Below are 19,525 nucleotides of genomic sequence, written 5' to 3'. Positions count from 1 at the left end.
GGTAGTCACTAGGAGTTTTGGAGCACGGTGCCATATGTAGGCAGATGATACCCAACTCAATTTCTCCATTATGCCCAATCTGTTCTAGATGGGGTTCACTCCCTCTGAAGGAGCGGGTTTGCAAGCTAGAGGCACTTGTTGATTCATCTTTGTCATGAGAGGCCCAAGTGACCTGTGTGGCTTTTACTAGCATTGCCGGGTACACCAGCTGCAACCATCTCTGGACCAAGACAGTCTGACTACAGTAGTCCATGCATGGCTAACCTCAAGAATCACTGTAGCAAACTTTGTTGGTTTGATTGTGTTATCTGGACCAGAAGTTGCAAGTAGTGCAGAATGCAGAGGCCAGACTGCTTACAGGAACGGGTTACTAGCAATATATTGCTCAATTGCTGAGAAAACAGCACTGGTTGCCAATTTGCTACCATGTCGGGTTTAAGGTTCTTTTGTTAAGCCAAAGCCCTAAACTGTGTGGGGTCAATACTAATTTCTTATGCTCTACCTCAGTAGAGCATCTTCTGATGCTCTTCTGATGGGGCAGTTTTGTTGGTCAAAACCCATGGTTTGGTCAGCCTTTGCCAGGGACTGAGCACTTAATGTGGCAGGCCCTGCCTGCAGCAGCCCGGCATGAATCATCTTTGTCTTCTTTTAGACATCTTTTGAAAACTATTTTTCAGACAGGCCTTTGAATTGTGAATTTTTTACCTACTAGTATGTATTGATGTTTTTATATTATTGGTTTTATGTTGTACACAGGCTTCTATAAAAGTGTGACATTTTAAATAAAAACATTTCCCAACATACAAAAAGGGCCAGCAAGTAGTGCATATGTGTGGGGACTTCAAACAAATGTTGCAGTGTTGATTCCTTTTGATAGTCAGGATAGCGCCACGCCCTTTGTCAAAATACTCCATCTATCTTTCTGCCATTTTTCATCCTCAACAGTCACCGGTCTAACCCAACTGAGCATAGTGAGTCCTCATTGGCCTGTTTTGATAGGGTCTTTTTTCTACCATAAGTTTTTATTCTGCTTTAAGCTTTTTCTGCAAACCTTGGGATTTCCCCATGCACCTTTTCTCATTAAGACACCTGTGTACTTTACTTTAAACTTTTTATTTATGAAGTTACATATATTGGATCTGTTATACAAAATACTGCTTTTGTATTATGAAAAATTACTGTGCCAGCAATGAAAAACTTAAAACATGCCTTAGTGTTTTCTGATTAAAATATAAAACTTTCTCCACAACATTCAGTTTTTCTTCATAGTTGGTTTGATGCACTCATTTGTTCTCTTGATAACACAAGAAGATGTTGCTTTTCCAGTATCTTCTTAAAGAGGCATTTGTCTTAGGAGGTGAGGTTCAGACAGGTTTTTCCGTACATTTTGAGGATTCTTCAGGGATGAATGGCTACATAAACAAAACATTGTAAAGCAATTATTTTAAAGATGAAAATAATTCTGGATACAATAACAGTTTAATGCCATTTGCCTCCATAGATGTGTTTATATTCTATGCTTAAGCTTCTCTTAAATTCTAGTATGTAACTAGACCACACCATGTTCCACAGACATTTATTTCTGGCAGTACATTAAGGCTGCAATCCTATACCCACATTCTTATAAACAAGTTATGTATAGAAGTGCACTATAAATGGATATATTTATTTATAAAAATATTTTAGCTACTACCTATTACAATCTGCCTTGAGCTGGTGTGCACAAGTATAAAACACAAATCACAATGAAACTGTTCAAACAGCAAGATCATAATGAAATGAATATGATTGTAGCTGGTTACCCTAAGGGAATCAGTATCTGACTCCTCCACATTAAATGTGAGGAAAAAACCAGAGTACAGTTGTGTTTTTAACAAGCACCAAAATATCATCAGTGTTGGTGCTTGTCAGAGGGGAGGTAGTTCCAGTAAAAAGAGGACTACTGCAGAGAAGACTGTCTCCTTAGTTTTTGCTCACCAAGACTGGTATAACTAAGAGGGCCTCCTGGGTCAAATAAAATGCATGAGCAGAGCAGTAAGGAGAAAGATGCTCCTGTAGGTTTTCTAGCCCCAAGTCATCTAGGCCTTATAGGCAAAAACCAAAACCTAGAACCTGGCCTGGTAGCTTACTGGCAGCCAGTGCAGCTCCCTTAGAAGTAGTGCAATATACACATATACTGTATTTTTCCATCTATAACATACCCCCATGTATAAGACGCCCCTATTTGGGGGGACTCAGATTTAAGAAAATGGGGGGGGGGAGAGAGATGGCCCCCTATTTTTTGACATTATTTTTAGGGGGGAAAACCTACTCTTATACACGGGAAAATACGGTAATTGGACACTCTGCAAAGTAACATAGCAGCAGCATTCTGCAGCTTACAGACCAAGCTTAAGGAAAGCTCCACATAGAGTGCATTATTACAGTAGTCTATTCTTGACGTTACCAATGCATGGTCACAGTTATTTGCTACTCCTAGTCCTAGCCATTTTAGCCACTTGGGATTCCAGAGACAAATGAATCAAGCTACACTCCCAAAGTGTGTGCTTCCTTCTTTAGGAGGGAGAGCAACCCCATCCAGAACAGTCACATCACCCAACTGCTGGACCCTGGAACCACCCACCCACCTCCATCCTGTCAGGATTCAATTTCAAATTACTTGCTCTCATTATTACATCCAGACAGAGGTTCAGAACCTGTACTGCCACATCTGATTCAACTGTAACAAAGAAATAGAGCTGGATAGCATCAGCATATCGCTGACACCACATTCTAAATATCCTGAGCTTCGCTCCTAACGGCTTTTTGTAGATGTTAAATAAACAGTATAGTCCCCAATACAGTATATATGTTCAATGGTACAATCCTATGTATGTTTACTCAGAAATAAATACAATTTTGTTCAATGGAGATCAATGCACAGTAAGTATGCACAGGATTGCAGCCTAAATGTTAAATCTAAAAAATCCCTACACAATGCAAACTGTAATATCACTAGAACATACAATGACTGCAGTATTATCATTGGTTTCTATGAGATAAGTAAAAAATATTCATTTGCGGGTACAGCACAATCTTGTGGCATGTCAACTCAGAAAACAAAACCTCAAGTTCAATGACACTTACTTCCAGACTGTGGGTATGGAAATGTATTCTTAATGACTGCTTGATATACTCTTGTTAGGACTAGAAAGATATGTGCTATGCAAATGAAAATGCAGAACACTTATTATCTGAATTTCAGTTACCCAATGCCTGATATTTGTATTTCTTTTGTGTTCTTTGCACAGATGTATACTCTGTATTTTACATAAATAATTCCCCCATTTATCTTAATTCTGGCAATTCAAATGTTTTCCAGATCATTCCGATAAAGGAGTCTGTTCTCTGTCTAACTGCAAAGCCCAGCTAGGGCGGTCTGCTATGGAGACAGGTTTCCACTGGGAGATTTCTCCTGACAGGAGCTCAGAATGCTACTGCCAGGCAAGGGAAGGCACATTCAGAATTCAACCATGCTCATGTGGTCTTCTGCAGTGTGCACATATTGCTGAACAGGAAATCAGTGCAGTCAGCTTTGCTAGTTTCTGGGGGAAAGTGAGGACTAGGCTGAGTCCAGCATCCGGTTTCCTCTCACTGCAAGAGACGATTTGCACTTTCAGTAGCGAAGGACAAAGGGAGAATCCTTGAGTTCAATGATAGTTTGACAGTTTATTGGTACACTCAGATATCTTTGGATCACATCCTAGATATGATGCATAAAATCCAAGCAGCTTTAAGGCCAAGGATCTCCTGACTTTAAAAAATACATGTGCAAGAAGCCTACATTAGGTACAGGAAGTGGTTCTGGGAAGTTTTAACCTCATACTCCATTCCTTTTTTAAAATCATCCCCATTGCTACTAGCTGTGTTGAGAAAAAAATACAGACATGCATTAGAATCAGCTGCATATACAGTCTGCACAGTCAGCACTGATTCGGTTTGCCATGTAGATCAGCAAGTTATCAGCGTGGGATATCAGAATTATTGGATTGTGGTGATTCTGTACCACTCAGGAGTGGATTGGCAGAAGGATCAATTGAGCTCTCCTCCCTTCCAGCCTTTCACTGTAAACAGTATTGGAGAAGTGGTAGTAGACTGTATGTGTGCTGTTTCTTCACTCCAATCACCCTATAAGGGGCTTTTGCCCCCAGTAACTTCCAAATATGGACTGGAAATCCTCACCGTCCCCCCCCCCCCACTACCAGAAATGACATTCCAGTTTAAAAAGGACTATCACAATAATGTTACACATATCTAGTTTGGCCCTATCAGTTACAAAATGTGATCAGCCTAAATCAGAATTTTGCTAAAAAATATGAAATGAAAAAAGGAAGAACTTCAAAAACAAAAATTGTTCAAATATCAACAAAATAGTCCCTGTGTGCTACAGCTGTACACAGGAAGCTGAACCTCCCTCTCTTTATTAGTATGCATTTTCTTGTCAATATAAATTTTAGTGGATTAACCTCTGTGAACCCATCTCTCTAAATAGTGCACTTCCAGCCCCTCATTTATGCAGAACTTTCAGTTATGCAGAAGTTTCATACACTGATGGACTCCAAAGGTGTGCTACAAGAAACATACCTCGTTTTCTCAGTAACTCTGTCTTCTTCATGGACGGTTCGATGGGATTCTTTACTATAAGGAGATCTATGCATCTCAGACAAAATTGCAAAATTTGGTTTTTCTTTGGTCATTGGGAAATAGTAAATAGGAAAATGTGGGTGTTCTTTGTCATTATTATCTGCAGGGTACAAATACATGCATGCATTAATTATTCCAAAAACTTTCCCCGCAAAATATTAACCAAACCAATGAAGACATGGTTACACCTGCAAAATATATAATAACTAGATAAAGTGGAAATATAATTTAACAGAACCTTGGATAATTTATGGAAGTATAGCATTTTTCAAAAATAAACTATAAACATTACTGATGTGCATGTTTAATGTCAAAGTGCCTGAGAACATTATCCAAGCAGAATTTTCAGCTAAAAATTGGAAGTAGCAGAAAAATGATGGTGAAAGAGAAGCCTTTGCTCTGTTACTCATTTTACAAACTAAGACTCTGGAAAGTGACATAAATAGGTAAATAATGATGATGATTATTTTAAAAAAACTACTTTTACACAGTGATTCTCTACAGGCTGCAATACTATAACTGCTCAACTGTACACAATAAAAGTACATAAACTTTTAAAATACTGGGTAAATGTAATTCAAAATTCTTCCTATAAAATATTTTGAAGATTTGCTACAGAAGACAAATAACCCATTCATCAATCATTTTACTGGATTATCAAAAAGACTGAGTATACTTTATTTCTTTAGAAGATTTATCTACTGTACTTTGTACAAGCCAAAGGGCAACAAAATCAGACAATGTAAAAACAAAGCAAAAAATAACACAACCCCCAAATACATAACATAGCAACACAACAATTTACTAATACTATCAGCAGCAAACTAATCTATTTTTCCAGTCAGGTCTCTCATCTTCCAAATGCTTTCCGAAAAAAAGTGAATCTGAACTAATGGCCCAACTGGGAAGGGAATTCCACACAAGGAGCCACCAACGAAGAGGCCCTTCCGCAGGTCCTCACACTACGTATTTCATCCCATTTAGAGGTTACAAAGAAGAAAGCATGGGCATGTCAGTATAGCAAAAGGCATTCTTGCATAAATTTGTGTTCCAGGCCACTTACATGTCAAAGTAAGCAACTTCATCTGGACCCAGAAAACAATTGGCAACTGATGCAGCTCTTTTGAAATAGGAGTAATATGCTCACAGTGTGCTACCCTTACCAGCATTCTGCACTAGTTAAAATTTTTGGAACACCTTCAAGGACAGTCCTAGATAGAGTGCATTAAAATCCAATTTGGAGGTTACAATAACAGCCATGGCTGGAATGTCCCTATCCAGAAATAGCTGTAGTTGGCATACCAGCCAAAATGGGCATAAGCTCTCCTAGTCGTAAATGACAAAGATTGTTCCAAAAGCACCCCCAAACTATGCACCTTGTTGTTCAAGTGCAACCCCATCAAGTACATTTTCTGCCAACTCCTGGGCGAGAGAACTACCCACCCACAGTATCTGTGGCTTGCCTGGATTCATCTTCAATTTACTGATCCACATCCAGCCCATTACTGCCTTCAGATAGACACTGGTTCAGGGCCTGCATTGCCTCTTCTGGTACTGATGGAACAGAGAGACAGAGTTGGGTGTCATCAACATACTGATGACAAGTTGCTCCAAATCCCCTGATGGCTGTTCCCAGTGGCTTTATATAGATATTAAATAGCATCTGCAACAAGATTTAAGCCTACAGAACTCAATAGGACAACCCCTACAGGTCAAGCAGAAGTCATCCAATGCTGTTCTCTGGAACTGTCCTTGGAGATAGGAATGAAACCACTGCAGTGCAGTGCTTCCAACTTAGGGGGTGCAGTATACCATTGCCAATAGTACCAAAAGTCACTGAGAAATCAAAGAGAATCAATAGGGCCACACTCTCCCAGTTATTCTCTTGACAAATTTCACTGACCAGGGCAACCAAAGCAGTTTCTGTCACTAAACCTGGCATGAAGTCAGAATGCAATGGGTCTAGTTGCTTTCATCAGAGCATGCTTGAAGCTGCCTATCAGCTTGCTCTTGCCAGCCAGGAGGAGTAAGAGTCAAGAAGGCACATGGTTGGCTGCATACATTAGAGCAGCTTGTCCATGTCTTTGTGTTGCAGTAGTTGAAACTGATTCATAACAGCGGACCAGTCAGTCCTCTGGAAGGCTCTATAGGACAACCAAACTTATCATCCAGTTTATAATGGATCTGAGTAACTTTACCCTTGAAGTGCCTGGCAAATTTGTCACGGCAGGCCAATAATGGGACAACCTCCTTCATCTGGGAAAATCCTTTACCACAAAGGAAAAGCTCTGCTGGGTAGCTACTTTAAGATGTAATATTGGCAGAGAAGTAAGCCCATAACCACTGCCACGCAGTAGACACAAAGATGTGCTTGTAACTGTGTTTGGTCAGATTCATCTAGCCATCACTTCTTGCTCCTTGAATTTAGGTTCCTCAGTATTCCAGGGAGCCATCTGGGTTTTATCCTGTTGAAGAGAGCTTCTAGGAGCAATCCTTTTGAGAACTGCTTCAGAAGAAGTGTTGGCCATGCCAGTTGAAAAATCCCCCCACAGCATTCACCAAAAGACTAAACACTCCCAGGAGTAACCTTAAAAGCATTATAACCTTTTCCTTCTAAACAGCTTATTTTCTTAATTTTGTAAATGATCATGAAGGTAAAGTTTGTGTACCAAAATGTAAATATGGTGCATGTTCATTCATCATGCTTTCTGTCCTGTTTTTCTTCCTGGCATCTCTGGATGCTTTCCAATTCATCAGGAATTGCCTTTCCATTTCTTTTATTTCTTTTCCATCGAGGGACTCTGAAGGGGTAATATTTGTAAACATGTATCAAGAAAATGCTGATTAACTCTGGCTTACCCAATCCTTTCCTAGATGTGGCTCTGGTATTCTTAGGAAGTCAACCATGGATAAACTTTTGCCTCAGTATGAATTGTTCTTTCACCATCAATGATTATGCCAGACCTGAAACACCAGTTTGTTTCCCTAATCTCCACCTGCTATGGTATAGGTGCTAGATTCCTAGCACAAGAGAAAATCTCATCTCCATGCTTCAGTGAGCCCTGCTGTGGGGTAGCACAACAACCACCGGTGCTCTACCAGTTCTTTGGCAGAATCTAGGAAAGCTTTCATGGGGGAAGAGGGTGGCTGTGCCAGCATCCTGGGTGGCATCCTAAGGGCTTCTGTAGTAGTTCTATCAGCTCAATCTGATTCTGGCAGGTGACTGTGTGCTTTCCTCCATGCGAGCTTGAAGGCTTCATTCTTCATAAGAAATACAGCAGATATTTCTCAGTTAGATATTTCAGACAGGGCCTCTTTGTCTGTGGCACCCAATATTTGGAACAGTCATGGGAGATCTGCCTGGAATCATTACTGTTTACTTTTAGAAGAGTTTTATTTCAACAATAATTCTGAGTAAATGTACATAGGATTGGGTGGTGGCTTGTTATAGGCCTCTCCCTGGACCCCTGTGGAGAGTAAGAATTGCCTCAGGTGTCTAGGCAGGTTATTTCTACTAAAAATGTATTTTGAAGGTTGCTAACAACTAATAGATATATGGGACTGGCAAACTATTAATTTTTTTTGTGACCTAGTAACATCTGTTGGCCTATATAGAAGTCTAAGGCTACAATCCTATACCCACTTAGCTTACATATTCACAGGAAATTTGTTGTATGGTATGCAACACAATCCTAGACATGTCTACTCAGAAGTAAGCCCCAATGAGTACATCATGGGACTTTTTCCCAGGTAAGTGTGTTAATGCATGGATTAATTTCTGGTAAAAGAAAAGTGCTCTCTGAAAGTACATTATTTTACCAAGGGATTTTGATTGCTGTATAACTCTGTCCTTATATTTTGGTTTCTGGCAAACAGGATTTCCATTCAGCTCTAATTTGCGCAGGTTGGTCCATACACCCAGCACAAACTCCAAGTCCTGCAAATACCAAAGAAAAGAAAATCAATACTTTTGCTAACTTAGCTCAGTGCTGTAACTAGGTGGATTAATAATTCTATTTATTCAATTAAATGTAAACTTTCTAAAGTAATGTTATTTACACAGCTACCTTTATAAAGTAATCACATGATGGCATGCGGTATGTTAAATTAAGAAACACAATGCTTTACACATAAAGCCAAAAAGCAACCTTCTAATTATTCCTTAAACATGATTTCAACCCTTTGATCTTCACTTTCTACTGTAAAGGTAAAATGTAAAATATAGGCCAAAATCCAGAACACCAGAAACACATAAGAACCTAAGAAGAGCCTGCTGCATTAGACTAGTGCCTCATCCAGCATTCTGTTCTTACAGTGGCTCACCAGAGGCCTGTGGGAAACCAGCAGGATTTGGGCAAAAAAAGAGCACTCTTCCCCTCCTCTGGTTTCCAGCAACTTGTATTGAGAAGCATTGCTGCGTCCAACTGTGGAAGCTGAGCATAGTCCTCATGGCTAGTAGTCATCAATAGCCTGTTTCTTCATGACTCTGTCTAATCTTTTAAAGCTACCACTTGCACAGGTCTTCATACATACATACATATATGTGTGTGTGTGTGTGTGTGTATATATATATATATATGTATGTATATATACACACACACACAGTATAAGATGTTGCGCAATACATGTGCTCAATTATAGGGGCTTACATGCAAAAAAATCTGTATATGTGGCTTGATTTTCCTCATGCAAGTTGCATCAGGGCCTACATGAAGAAAATAGACTCCCTGTATGTGGAGGTGTATCTCTGGATTCCGGCCATAATGTTAGCTGCCTGAATATATATGAAACCTTGGTAGATTGCACTGGAATATTACTACTGGTTGTTGTTGTTGTTGTTGTTGTTTTGATGTCACTCTACAATATACAAAAACCCTTCACGTGCCAATGAATTCAGAGTTGTTTGTTCATGGAGAGGAAGTCACAGGTAGATAATTCCTTCATGGTTATTGTAATTATTTAGAATAAAATTAATAAATTTCCTCCACATCTGTTATTTTCTTGGCCTGAGCTAGGAGAAGGAAAGTTTTGTGTTTTTACATAACCTTTATCTAGTATGGGTTTCTTTCTTTTTTTATTAAGGGCAATCTGACCTAGTTTTTCTTTTATATTACTACAATATATAAACTGGTTAACATGGCTTGTATGACTTATAAGATTTGGCAGATATGGGACTTCTTGTGGAAATGCACTGCTCAAGTACCTTCTTATTGCATTTCTGGATACTGTTGTCAGCAACCAGAAATAATAGCACTTGGCAACTGAATTGAAAGTAATTTGCTTTTTCCACCAGTGGAGAAATATTTTCACTTCCATCTGTGTAAATATTCTTTTTCTTGATGCTCTTATTGAAAATTTTGTAACATGCCACTACCTTTACAGTGACTTAGATCCTGAGAAGTGCCAGCGGAAGTTGATGACCGTTTAGAGTGTTCTATTTGTTTTCAAATTTTTTTTAGAGTTTTGCTCACTATACTGTTTTGCCATGGCTAATTTTAACTCACATTTTTTGTAGGCCACCCTGATATCTCTACAGACAAAGGGAGAGTTATAAATATGTCAACAAGGCAGCTTTCCTTCCCACCAGCTCCCCCTCCATAGGCAGCTTCACAAGCTTCTTCTGAGAGTCAGGGACTCTCCTGAATGAGGTGGGCTGTGGGGAGAACCACTGAAATTCAAGCAGAGCACATTCTCTGTGTAGAGATCCTGCTTAAAGAAGATGCCTCCATCTCATTTTCAGCAACTCCCTTTTCACACATCCCAGGCCACAGTGCTACCCTTATTCTGGAGAGTATTTTACCCTCAGGAGAGGCTACTTAGAGGACTGTCAGTGAGGAATCATAGAATCATAGAGTTGGAATAGACCACAAGGGCCATCGAGTCCAACCCCCTGCCAAGCAGGAAACACCATCAGAGCACTCCTGACATATGGTTGTCAAGCCTCCACTCCCAAGGAGTGGAGAACGAAATTTACCTTCTGCCAACCCTCTTCCGCTGGCTTTTTTCAGAACTCAAGTTATTATCTATTATTACTGTATTTGCATTCCTGCATGTCGTTTACAATGATTATCACGAAACACTTGTGGCTCAATACACAGGGATGCACACAAACAGTTCTATGACAAAAGGTGTGTTGTGCCTGCCCTGCTCCCAGATAGATGAGTGGCAAATGCTAAGTTTTTGAAAGGGTTTCCCTTGCACAGAATCCGATCTTGGATCAGTGAGGGGAACTGCATTGGCAGGTCCTGTCTACACGTATGGTTCTCTATCCAGTTTCAGACATACATGCAGAAGTTTCATGTCATGTCCTAGCTGGATTAAATTGTTGGAAATGTTACTTTTCAATGTACAACAGAACCTCTTAAGCTATTCAGCAATATTTTCTAGTGTCTATCAGTTATCCACACAAACCAGATGCAAGGAGCAGGAGAGCAAGGGTTTCTTTTTACTCTCCAGTATTTCATATTTGGGAAAATCCATAATCCTTGGACTGTTAAATTTCAAGTTTGCCAGAGGAGTCATGCAGAACATGGAAAGCAACATGGAGATTTTCTTTTAAGCTTTCCCACAACAAGCTATTTATAGAAACATTCTGTAACATTAACCTCAAGGAACTGTTTTCTTTCATAGTTATATACATAATATTCTGCTCTGATTACTAAATAAAAAGGCACATATTATTTCTCACATATAAAAATATATCAGGATGTATTTTCATTTCAGATACAGTGTTTCGCATATCTAATGTTTTGCGTATCTGGACAATTTGGCATTTTATTTCCCAAACTGAAACAAAGTCCAAGTACATGCAATTACATTGGCTCACATTAATCTCTTATCAACCTAAACTCTGCCTTTGTTGTCTCCATAAATGTCAAAATTTACATTGTAAGATCCACTGAAATCATCTTCCTATACTTGAAAAACTAGAATGCACTTGAAAAATTAGCTCAACTAAAGCTGGTTTTGAAAATGTAAAATAGTATATATTTCTTGGAACCTTGCTAAGTAAATAGCTAAACTTTGATGAATGTACCCACAGAATTTTCCAGATTTTTGTTGACTACTACTCACTTGATAAATGATCCAGAACCTGCTCACGCCATTGTATGTTTATCTAAGAAGGTACTAATCCCATGTTGAAATATGATTACCCTTTGGATACGCTCTAGTTGTTCATTGCCTTCCTGTCTCTAATAAAGTGCTTTCACTTTACAGCCTTTCAATAAGCTATACTAAAGGGACTAGACACTTTTTTGGGCAGTCTCTGTTTGATAAATGATCATGTCATGCTATCACTTAGAGGTCTGCTACAAAATACTAAAGAGCAAATTATATTCTAGGCAAACTGTGGGAGGTGAAAGCTTCAGATGACATCCGTAGTACTAGCAGCAGCCTTCTTCCCAATTAATGATGGCCATTTAAGAACCTGTATTTGACCAGTGTACTCCAATTTTTATCGGCTGTGTCTAGCTCAACTGCCCTAACTACATCTGTAGACAGCAATTTGTCATCATTCTGACGGTCTGCCATTATCTCTTTCAGAAAATCTATATTTTCTCTCTTGTTCCTGACTGAATTGTGAAGTGAAGGAATTCATCTTTTTGATATCTTGTTGTCATAATCAATAATGGCAAAAGGTTGAATAAATTAAAGATTTACAACCATATTCCCAAAACACTGAACCAGCGTAAGGCCTTCCGAAATAAATAGGAATGGTACTACCTTAGTTATTTAAAAGTGAGAGTCTTATAATCTGAACCTATAGGTCATAATCCATGGTTATGTGCATAAAGGGGGTACTCTTGTGCGACATGGAGACAGGAGATCCATTTTTTGGCATACATGCCATTTGGTTGCATAAAACAAAATGTGAAACCTTGGAATGTGTATATGTGATTAGGATCGCAGAGCTGACAGTGCTAATTGTCTGTTTGGTGGTTCATAGGACAGAGCATCACATCTGTACCCTAGGATGTAGCTTTACCTAGTAACCACATGGATTAGTATTTTAATTTTTTAAAAGCGTAATTAGAGCCTTCTAGGTTAAGCCAAATGCATCCTACATCTTGTTTCTTATGGTCTTAAAGAGTTGCCTATAGGAAGCCCAAAGTTGTGCATGAGAGCAGTAGGCCTCTCCTACTGCTTCCCAGCAAGTGATACCCTTAGATAAATGTTTTAGTCTATTCCGTTATGGTCTTAACTTTCTGTATGTTTTAAATTATGGCTGCAATTTTTTTAGTGACAAAGTTACTGATCTTTTTTTGTAAACCACTTTGAGGTTTGCTTCCTACAATCAAGCAGTATATAAATTATATGAAATGAATAAACAGATAGAAATGAGTGTGATAAAGAGTGTTGTAAAAGCCATCTAGTGAAATGGGACTTCATCTCTGTAGGCCACAGAAAAAGAAAAATATATCCATGCATATTAACTTTAAATTATCCCATAAAAGCAAATAATTCAAACCACTGAAAGGTTATTAAATATTAACTGCCTTAATTTCCCATATATGCTTATCTTATTTCCTCTTTATTACCTTCACATGGTGAATTTGGTTGTCAACAGCTATAAGGTGGGAGATATTTTCCAGAATTGCTAAATCACTCACTTCATCAATATTATTATTGCTGATATTCAAAACTGTTAAAGACTTCTGCAATGAAATTAACATTTAAAAAGAAAAGCCAAAAGTTAACTGCTGAAATCATATGTGGTTACTAGAGAACAAACCTGATTAAACTTAGTGAGACTAACTTCTCACTAAAGTAAAACATACATAGCACTGCACCACACAACTGTATGTTTTATCAGCACCTCATAACGAACACTTTGGGCTCATCTACACTTTTGCTTGACCCATATTTTGATCGTATTGTGTACGGGTTAATTCCCCTGGGACTGAGAGCCTTTCTCATTGTTCTGCAGCTGTGCCTTGTGAAAACCTGATCTTACCCACTAAGTCAGATCTTATCAGATGTGCAGAAAATTTGAAGTGAGATTTTGCGTAACTTGATTTTCACTGGATGATTAGAAAAGCTCTTGGACCTGGAGGAATTAATCAGTACACAATACAATCTAAATAGTCTGAAACCGATTGGTACTTTTAATGCTCTTTCATAATACAAATGGCAGTAAATTGACCATGAAAAAACTATGATGAAGAAGAAAATACAAACAAAATACAAATATAGAGCTGTACTTTTTTCTAGCTTCAGTTTTGAAGTTGTCAAATGACAAATGAGTAGTGAGAAGGAATACAAGAGGATCAGGTTTTGCTGAATCTAATGAGTATATATAATACATATAATGCTAATAATGCATAATTCATTAAGCTATGCTTGCTCAGTTTTAAATGGAAATTTAAAAAAAGGATTCTATAGCCAACAATTTACACATTTCTTGCAACCTTGGTTTGTTTCATACGATTACAAAAATTATAATAGGGTTTTGCTTCTAAATTAAACATACCTAACTGAGCTCAATGTCAACCAAATGTTCTTGGCAATGGGAATGACAAACATATTCTATCAAATGATGAGAAATGAATGCAACATAAATGATTACAGAACTTATTGCAAAACAAAAAGAATTACCATAGAACTCACTACTATTGGACACCCTTTGTTTTACACATATTTTTGATGTGCAAATAGTAGTAGTAATAATAATAAAAATTAACCCTTTTGCATTCATATCCTATGGGAATGCAGCTCTTTGGCAAACAGATATTAGATTTAAAAATAATTCTTGTAATTTTTTCGCAATCAATATCTTTCACCACTGAAACTCTATATTCTTACCGCTAGTGAATGAAGACTTCTTGGGTCAAACAAAACCTTTTCTCCTAGGGGAAGCTGCTGGCTTTCAACATGTAATTCTCTTAGTTCTTCTAAAGTCTCTAAGCCTTCTACTACAGTGATGTAATTGCCGCCCAGATACCTTAACAGTATATAAGAGGCTTTTAGTTCTCCCAATTTGTTTTAAAGAACACAAACATTTCCAAAAGTAAAAAAGTGTACTGTATTTTATGACAAATAAAGTGTATTTAACTAAAATCCCAATTTCCATAGGGCTCCATGGAACAATCACAGAGTTTTCTACAAGCAAATCTATTTTGTAAAAGGTGAAAGATTTATAAAATCTGAAGAGAAATCTGAGTATGCAAATCTATTTAGAATTACCTGGAAACAACCCAAACAAAATGAAAATATTTTAAAGCAATGTATATAGGCAGGATGGAACATTGTCCTATATAATTCATTACTTTATTATAGAAATATTAATAATAATATATAAAGAAATGTTCCAGATATTATCAATTGCTAATCTGAAGCATAATCCAGGCAAAGAAAAAAACTGTAAAATCAGTTTCAGTGGGAGAGATTCAAACAGATGCTTAACTCATCCAATGAAATCACTAGCCAAACTTTGGGCTAATGCGTCATTGGATTAATGGAATATATAAACAAAATTATCATATTTGAAATAAAATATAGGATATATTCAGCAAGTATATACAGTAGCTATATTTCTTACATCAATTTACACATCAATTAATAAATCCGATGATAATAATTTTAAACTTACAATTTTTCAAGTTTTATTAATGATGCTAGATTTTCAATTCGTGTAATACAATTGTTCTGCAGGTATAGGTGTCTTAGGTTTGTAGCAAAATCCAAATTATGTATTTGTCTAATTTGGTTATCATACAAATAAAGGACATTAAGGTTTTTACACAAAGACAGGTCATCCTAAGAGAAAGAATGAAGAAAGTGTGTTACTGTGTAGTTCTCTCGTAAGTAAAATGCTTCAGCTCCCAGATACAGCCTTTTCCTACTGCATGGGCTTTTTTATACTTCCTTCAACATTTTGATCTTACTATCTACGGTATCCTTGGTAGATATAGTTGTAAATATAGAATGAATGGATACTATCTTAATTTATGATGGCTAGGAACTAAAGAATAGCACGCTGTTCTAAATATCTAAGGGGCCACTGAAGTTGTCCTCCCCCCTATGTTACATAGCAAGTTACTTTTGAAATGGAAGAAACTTTGAGAAGCACTTTATTATTGGGCATGGGGGTCTGCTGTTCAAAGGAGAAAATGGAAAGTTCTAACTGCCCATAGCCAAACCCTTAGGAATGCCTGAACTAGGTCTTTGGATCTCGGCTCATATTTTCCAACTGACAATTACACTAGAATTGTATATCATTCCAGAATATAGGGATGCTATGATCTTCCTAAATTTCAAGCAAATTTCTGAAAACAATACATTTACTTCCACTATACTCAAATATATTTAAAACAAACTATATTTCTGATTTAAAACTTTCAGTGCAAATGAACGGTGCTTTAAATTAACTAAGTGTTATTGTCTTTTAGTCAGTAATTTCAAGCTGATTATTGTAATGGTGTAAAATTTAATTTAACAAATTCCCTCCTGACTCTTCTGCTAACTGAAAGAGTCTTGTTTTTATTGAAGTTATGCAAGCACCTCTGGCAGACTTTCTGGCTGAAGAGCAGGATAAAAATGCTTTGAATTGCTATTAACAACAGAAAGCAAATAACAAATAAAAAAGTTGTATTTTCAAATAATCAGTGTATTCTTACAATTATATCTATATTTTTATTTGATAACTTGAGATGAGTCGTTTTCCTCAAGTAATGGGCCAAGGACTCATCTCTGCGATTCTTCTGATTGAGGCTTTTACCAATTAGCTCCAGTGTTAGTCGAACCATAATCTTGCAGTAAAGTCAGTTTTTTACTCCAAGAATTCAATATCCATGTATTCTTTTTTGTCACACAGGGCCTTAAAATAAAACAAAAAGTTATAAAGTATATTTCAGAGTCATAAAATTATTGTATTCTCTTTTTCCAACATTATTTTCTAGTTACTATGAAATAATTTAATTACAATGAGATTTTCTTCTCATTTTCAGAGACATTCTTAGCCATATTCCTAAGAAAGAAAAGATTAATGGTAATAGATGTCTTCCCAAATTTTCTATAGACTATTATACTAACATCCTAGCTCTCTTTATATAGAAGCAGGACATAGTAGGCTAATGGTGTTTTAATTTTTAAAATCTGTATAAAATTGCATATGAATAAAACCATTACAATGGTACCTCTGGATGCTAACGGGATCCGTTCTGGAGCCCCGTTTGCATCCTGAGCAGAACACACCCCATGCCTGCTGTGATTCGCCGCTTCTGCGCATGATGTCATTTTAAGCGTTTGCGCATGCGGTGAAACCCAGAAGTAACCCATTCCGTGACTTCCAGGTCACCGCGGAACGCAACCTGAAAACGCTCAACCTGAAGCTACTTTAACCCGAGGTATGACTGTAGTTTTGAAGGGGGAAAAACATAGTAGTAATCAAGTACTACAGTATTTCCTAATAAGCTTTGTTTCTGTTTGAGATAAGGACTTCTGCTCAGATGCCACCTGTCATCTAGGATTCTTATAAGTACGTGTGTGTGTATATATATATATATATATATATATATATATTTCATAGGGGCAACATTTTATTCAAAGCTTTTCAGTAAAGCTACACCTGACTTTATAATTCTAACTTGGAATTAAAGTCCTGTTAACTATCTTGAAATTGAGTTCCTTTTAAAGGGACTCACTTCTGGCTGATCACAATTAAACTGGTGGTCACAGAGTGACAATACTGCAAAAATATTTATTTATTACAAAAAACTACCGGTACTTTAATAAAAAGTCCTGGGGCTTCCTCTTCTTCCTGATCCCCCACCTCACAAAGTCCTAGAAAATGCTTATCCCAGAACCTTAGAGCTCCCAACACTACTGTATATGTGAGAAGATACACAGAATTGAGTCAGGTAAGCTCATTTCAGTACAGTGGTACCTTGCTTTATGAACTTAATCTGTTCTGGAAGTCCATTCTTAAACCAAAGCGTTCTTAAACCAAGGTGTGCTTTCCCATAGCGGGGGATTCAATTTACACTCAACAGGAAGCGGAATATGTTCTGCTTCCAAGGCAAAGTTCACAAACCAAAACACCTACTTCCGGGTTTGCAGCGTTCTTAATTCAAGTTCATAAACTAAGCTGTTCTTAAACCAAGGTACCACTGTACTGGCAAATCTGATGAATGCAAAGATTCATATCACTATGATATTTTTAAAATCTTAAAACCTTTCATGAAATTGGAATGCTTTTTACCCAGAAATGCCTCTAGAATGTGGAATTCTAGAACCTTTTAAAAACAAGTATAGTGCTATATTGTGTTCATCTTGATCCAGGGACAATCCTCATATAACAGTTGTGAGGAAGACGTCCTATTGATATGGGCAAGAAATAAATTTACTGCTGTTCACTACTTCTAAATTAAAATGATCTGTAAAATACCAGTGCTTAACAAGTAGAAAAGGCCCAGGAAATGGCACAGCACTGCTGGTAGCAAGATGGAACTTCAACCACTTTTTTAATGTTTAAGGGTCAAATGAATTTGAACTCTTTTTGAAATTTCAAAATGTGTAATGGGCATGATGATTAAGCAAGGGCATAACCAGGGGGGTGAGGTGCCCCCTCAAATCAAGTAAATAAATAAAAATACTTGTGACACAATTGTTCAGTTAACTCAGTTCTCTGCCCTCCTAACATAAAGCCTGCCCTGCCTAAAATAAATTCTGGCTTCGCCCATGGTTCTCTGGTTTGCCCTTTGTATAGGGGTTATTCAGCGGATGAAAGATGGCCCTTACAATACCAATGCTTCTAGCGGAAGGGGTGGGGGAGAATCACATTTCCCAGTTGCCAAATATCGCAGCCTGACCATTAATTTTGGGTAAGAGGCAATACCCAGAAACACCCTTTTCTGGAAAGATGCCTTGAATCCCACAGAACAAGCGAATGCCTCTTCCTGTTTTGCAGGGGTCGGATTAGATGATTTTGGGGGTCCCGACTCCCTTACAATTCTACAATTCTGCGATGTGTCAGGCAGGGACACCTCAATTTACTGTTATGCGTGGTGGTAGCGCTGGAATCATCTTGGCGTATTAAAAACTGCTGAAACCATGCATGGGCGTAGCCAGGATTTTTGTTGGGGGGGGGAGAGGCTTTTGTTGGGGGGGGGCAAAACCTCAGATTTGTATTGATTTGTATTATTTGGCGGGCAGCTGCCCCCCTCCCAGCTACGCCCATGCACATAGAAAGAAGAGTGGGGGAGATGGCAAAAGAAGCACTAGCATATCTGCCCGCTCCCCAATCGCTTTTCTCTCTGCTTATCGAGCCCAGACTGGGGGAAATAAAAGTGTCGGAAGGGAAAGATTGCCAAGGGGTGGGGGGCAGTTTCTACGGGGCTACACACAAACCACACTTTATACGGGCTCCTCAGAAGGACTTTCGTCTCCCTACAAGTTCGAAGTGTGGCTAACGCGCCTACACTAGCAAATTATATGATGTCTCAAGAAGGCGGCTGGGCCGTCGAAGCCCCGCTATTCACCGTCCCGACGCACACGGGTCTCCTTCCCCACTCGCACGAACTCCACGCCCTTCTGCCCAGCGCTTCCCCACAACCTCTTTCCCCGCCAAACGCCAGCAGCAGGTAAGGGGACGGGTCGCAACAGGGCGCGTGTGAACACAGGCAAAGAGGCTTCGCCGCCACGGACGGAGACGCCAAGCGCGTTGCTATGGAGGCAGAAAAGGTCGCCTATCCAAACACTTCCGCGGGCAACGGGAGGCGCAAGAGCGCACCTACGACCCGCGCAGCGAAGCGCGCTCCCGAGTCGCGGTCGAAGCGGGGAAAGGAGCCGGGAGGAGGAAGAAGGTAAGGGTTTGCGCACGCGCAATTTCGTGTCTGCTCGG

General features: G+C 38.5%; 1 protein-coding gene and 1 long non-coding RNA gene across 8 annotated transcripts in view; one reads left to right on the top strand and one right to left on the bottom strand.

The window, feature by feature from the left end:
* LOC128417396 (uncharacterized) overlaps positions 1-14,904 on the top strand; it is a 21,013-nt gene extending 6,109 nt beyond the window's left edge. For both annotated transcript variants that reach the window (XR_008331454.1, XR_008331453.1), the window contains exons 2-5: positions 4,532-4,603; positions 8,560-8,674; positions 10,199-10,331; positions 14,758-14,904. This is a non-coding gene — a long non-coding RNA (uncharacterized LOC128417396). The remainder of the gene's footprint in view (positions 1-4,531; positions 4,604-8,559; positions 8,675-10,198; positions 10,332-14,757) is intronic.
* Positions 1,098-19,525, bottom strand: PPP1R42 (protein phosphatase 1 regulatory subunit 42). 6 transcript variants are annotated; one of them, XM_053395999.1, is made up of 9 exons: positions 19,504-19,525; positions 16,302-16,501; positions 15,275-15,441; positions 14,488-14,626; positions 13,224-13,340; positions 8,503-8,620; positions 7,353-7,484; positions 4,624-4,783; positions 1,098-1,412 (listed from the first exon to the last, which is right to left on the bottom strand). In XM_053395999.1, the coding sequence occupies exons 2-9, from the start codon at positions 16,428-16,430 to the stop codon at positions 1,334-1,336; spliced, it is 1,041 nt and encodes a 346-aa protein (XP_053251974.1). In that variant the 5' UTR covers positions 16,431-16,501; positions 19,504-19,525; the 3' UTR covers positions 1,098-1,333. The 6 variants fall into 6 exon arrangements, with proteins under 6 accessions (XP_053251974.1, XP_053251970.1, XP_053251973.1 ...); XM_053395995.1 differs by having other exon boundaries at positions 19,415-19,520; XM_053395998.1 differs by lacking the exon at positions 19,504-19,525 and adding an exon at positions 19,238-19,379.

This window comes from Podarcis raffonei, chromosome 7 (genome assembly GCF_027172205.1).
Source record: "Podarcis raffonei isolate rPodRaf1 chromosome 7, rPodRaf1.pri, whole genome shotgun sequence".
NCBI classification, from domain to species: Eukaryota; Metazoa; Chordata; class Lepidosauria; order Squamata; family Lacertidae; genus Podarcis; species Podarcis raffonei.
The sequence above is the reverse complement of the archived record's forward strand: the minus strand, read 5'-3'. Positions and strand labels throughout refer to the sequence as shown.

Bases quoted from the DNA above. Each gene is read 5' to 3' on its own strand.
- PPP1R42 (XM_053395999.1), bottom strand. From the start codon at position 16,430: ATGGTTCGACTAACACTGGAGCTAATTGGTAAAAGCCTCAATCAGAAG. The intron at 8,621-13,223 runs GTAATAAAGAGG...TGGTATTTGCAG, and splicing joins ACCAAATTCACCATGTGAAG to GACTTGGAGTTTGTGCTGGG. The intron at 4,784-7,352 runs GTACACAAACTT...TGTACCCTGCAG, and splicing joins TGCACCATATTTACATTTTG to ATAATAATGACAAAGAACAC.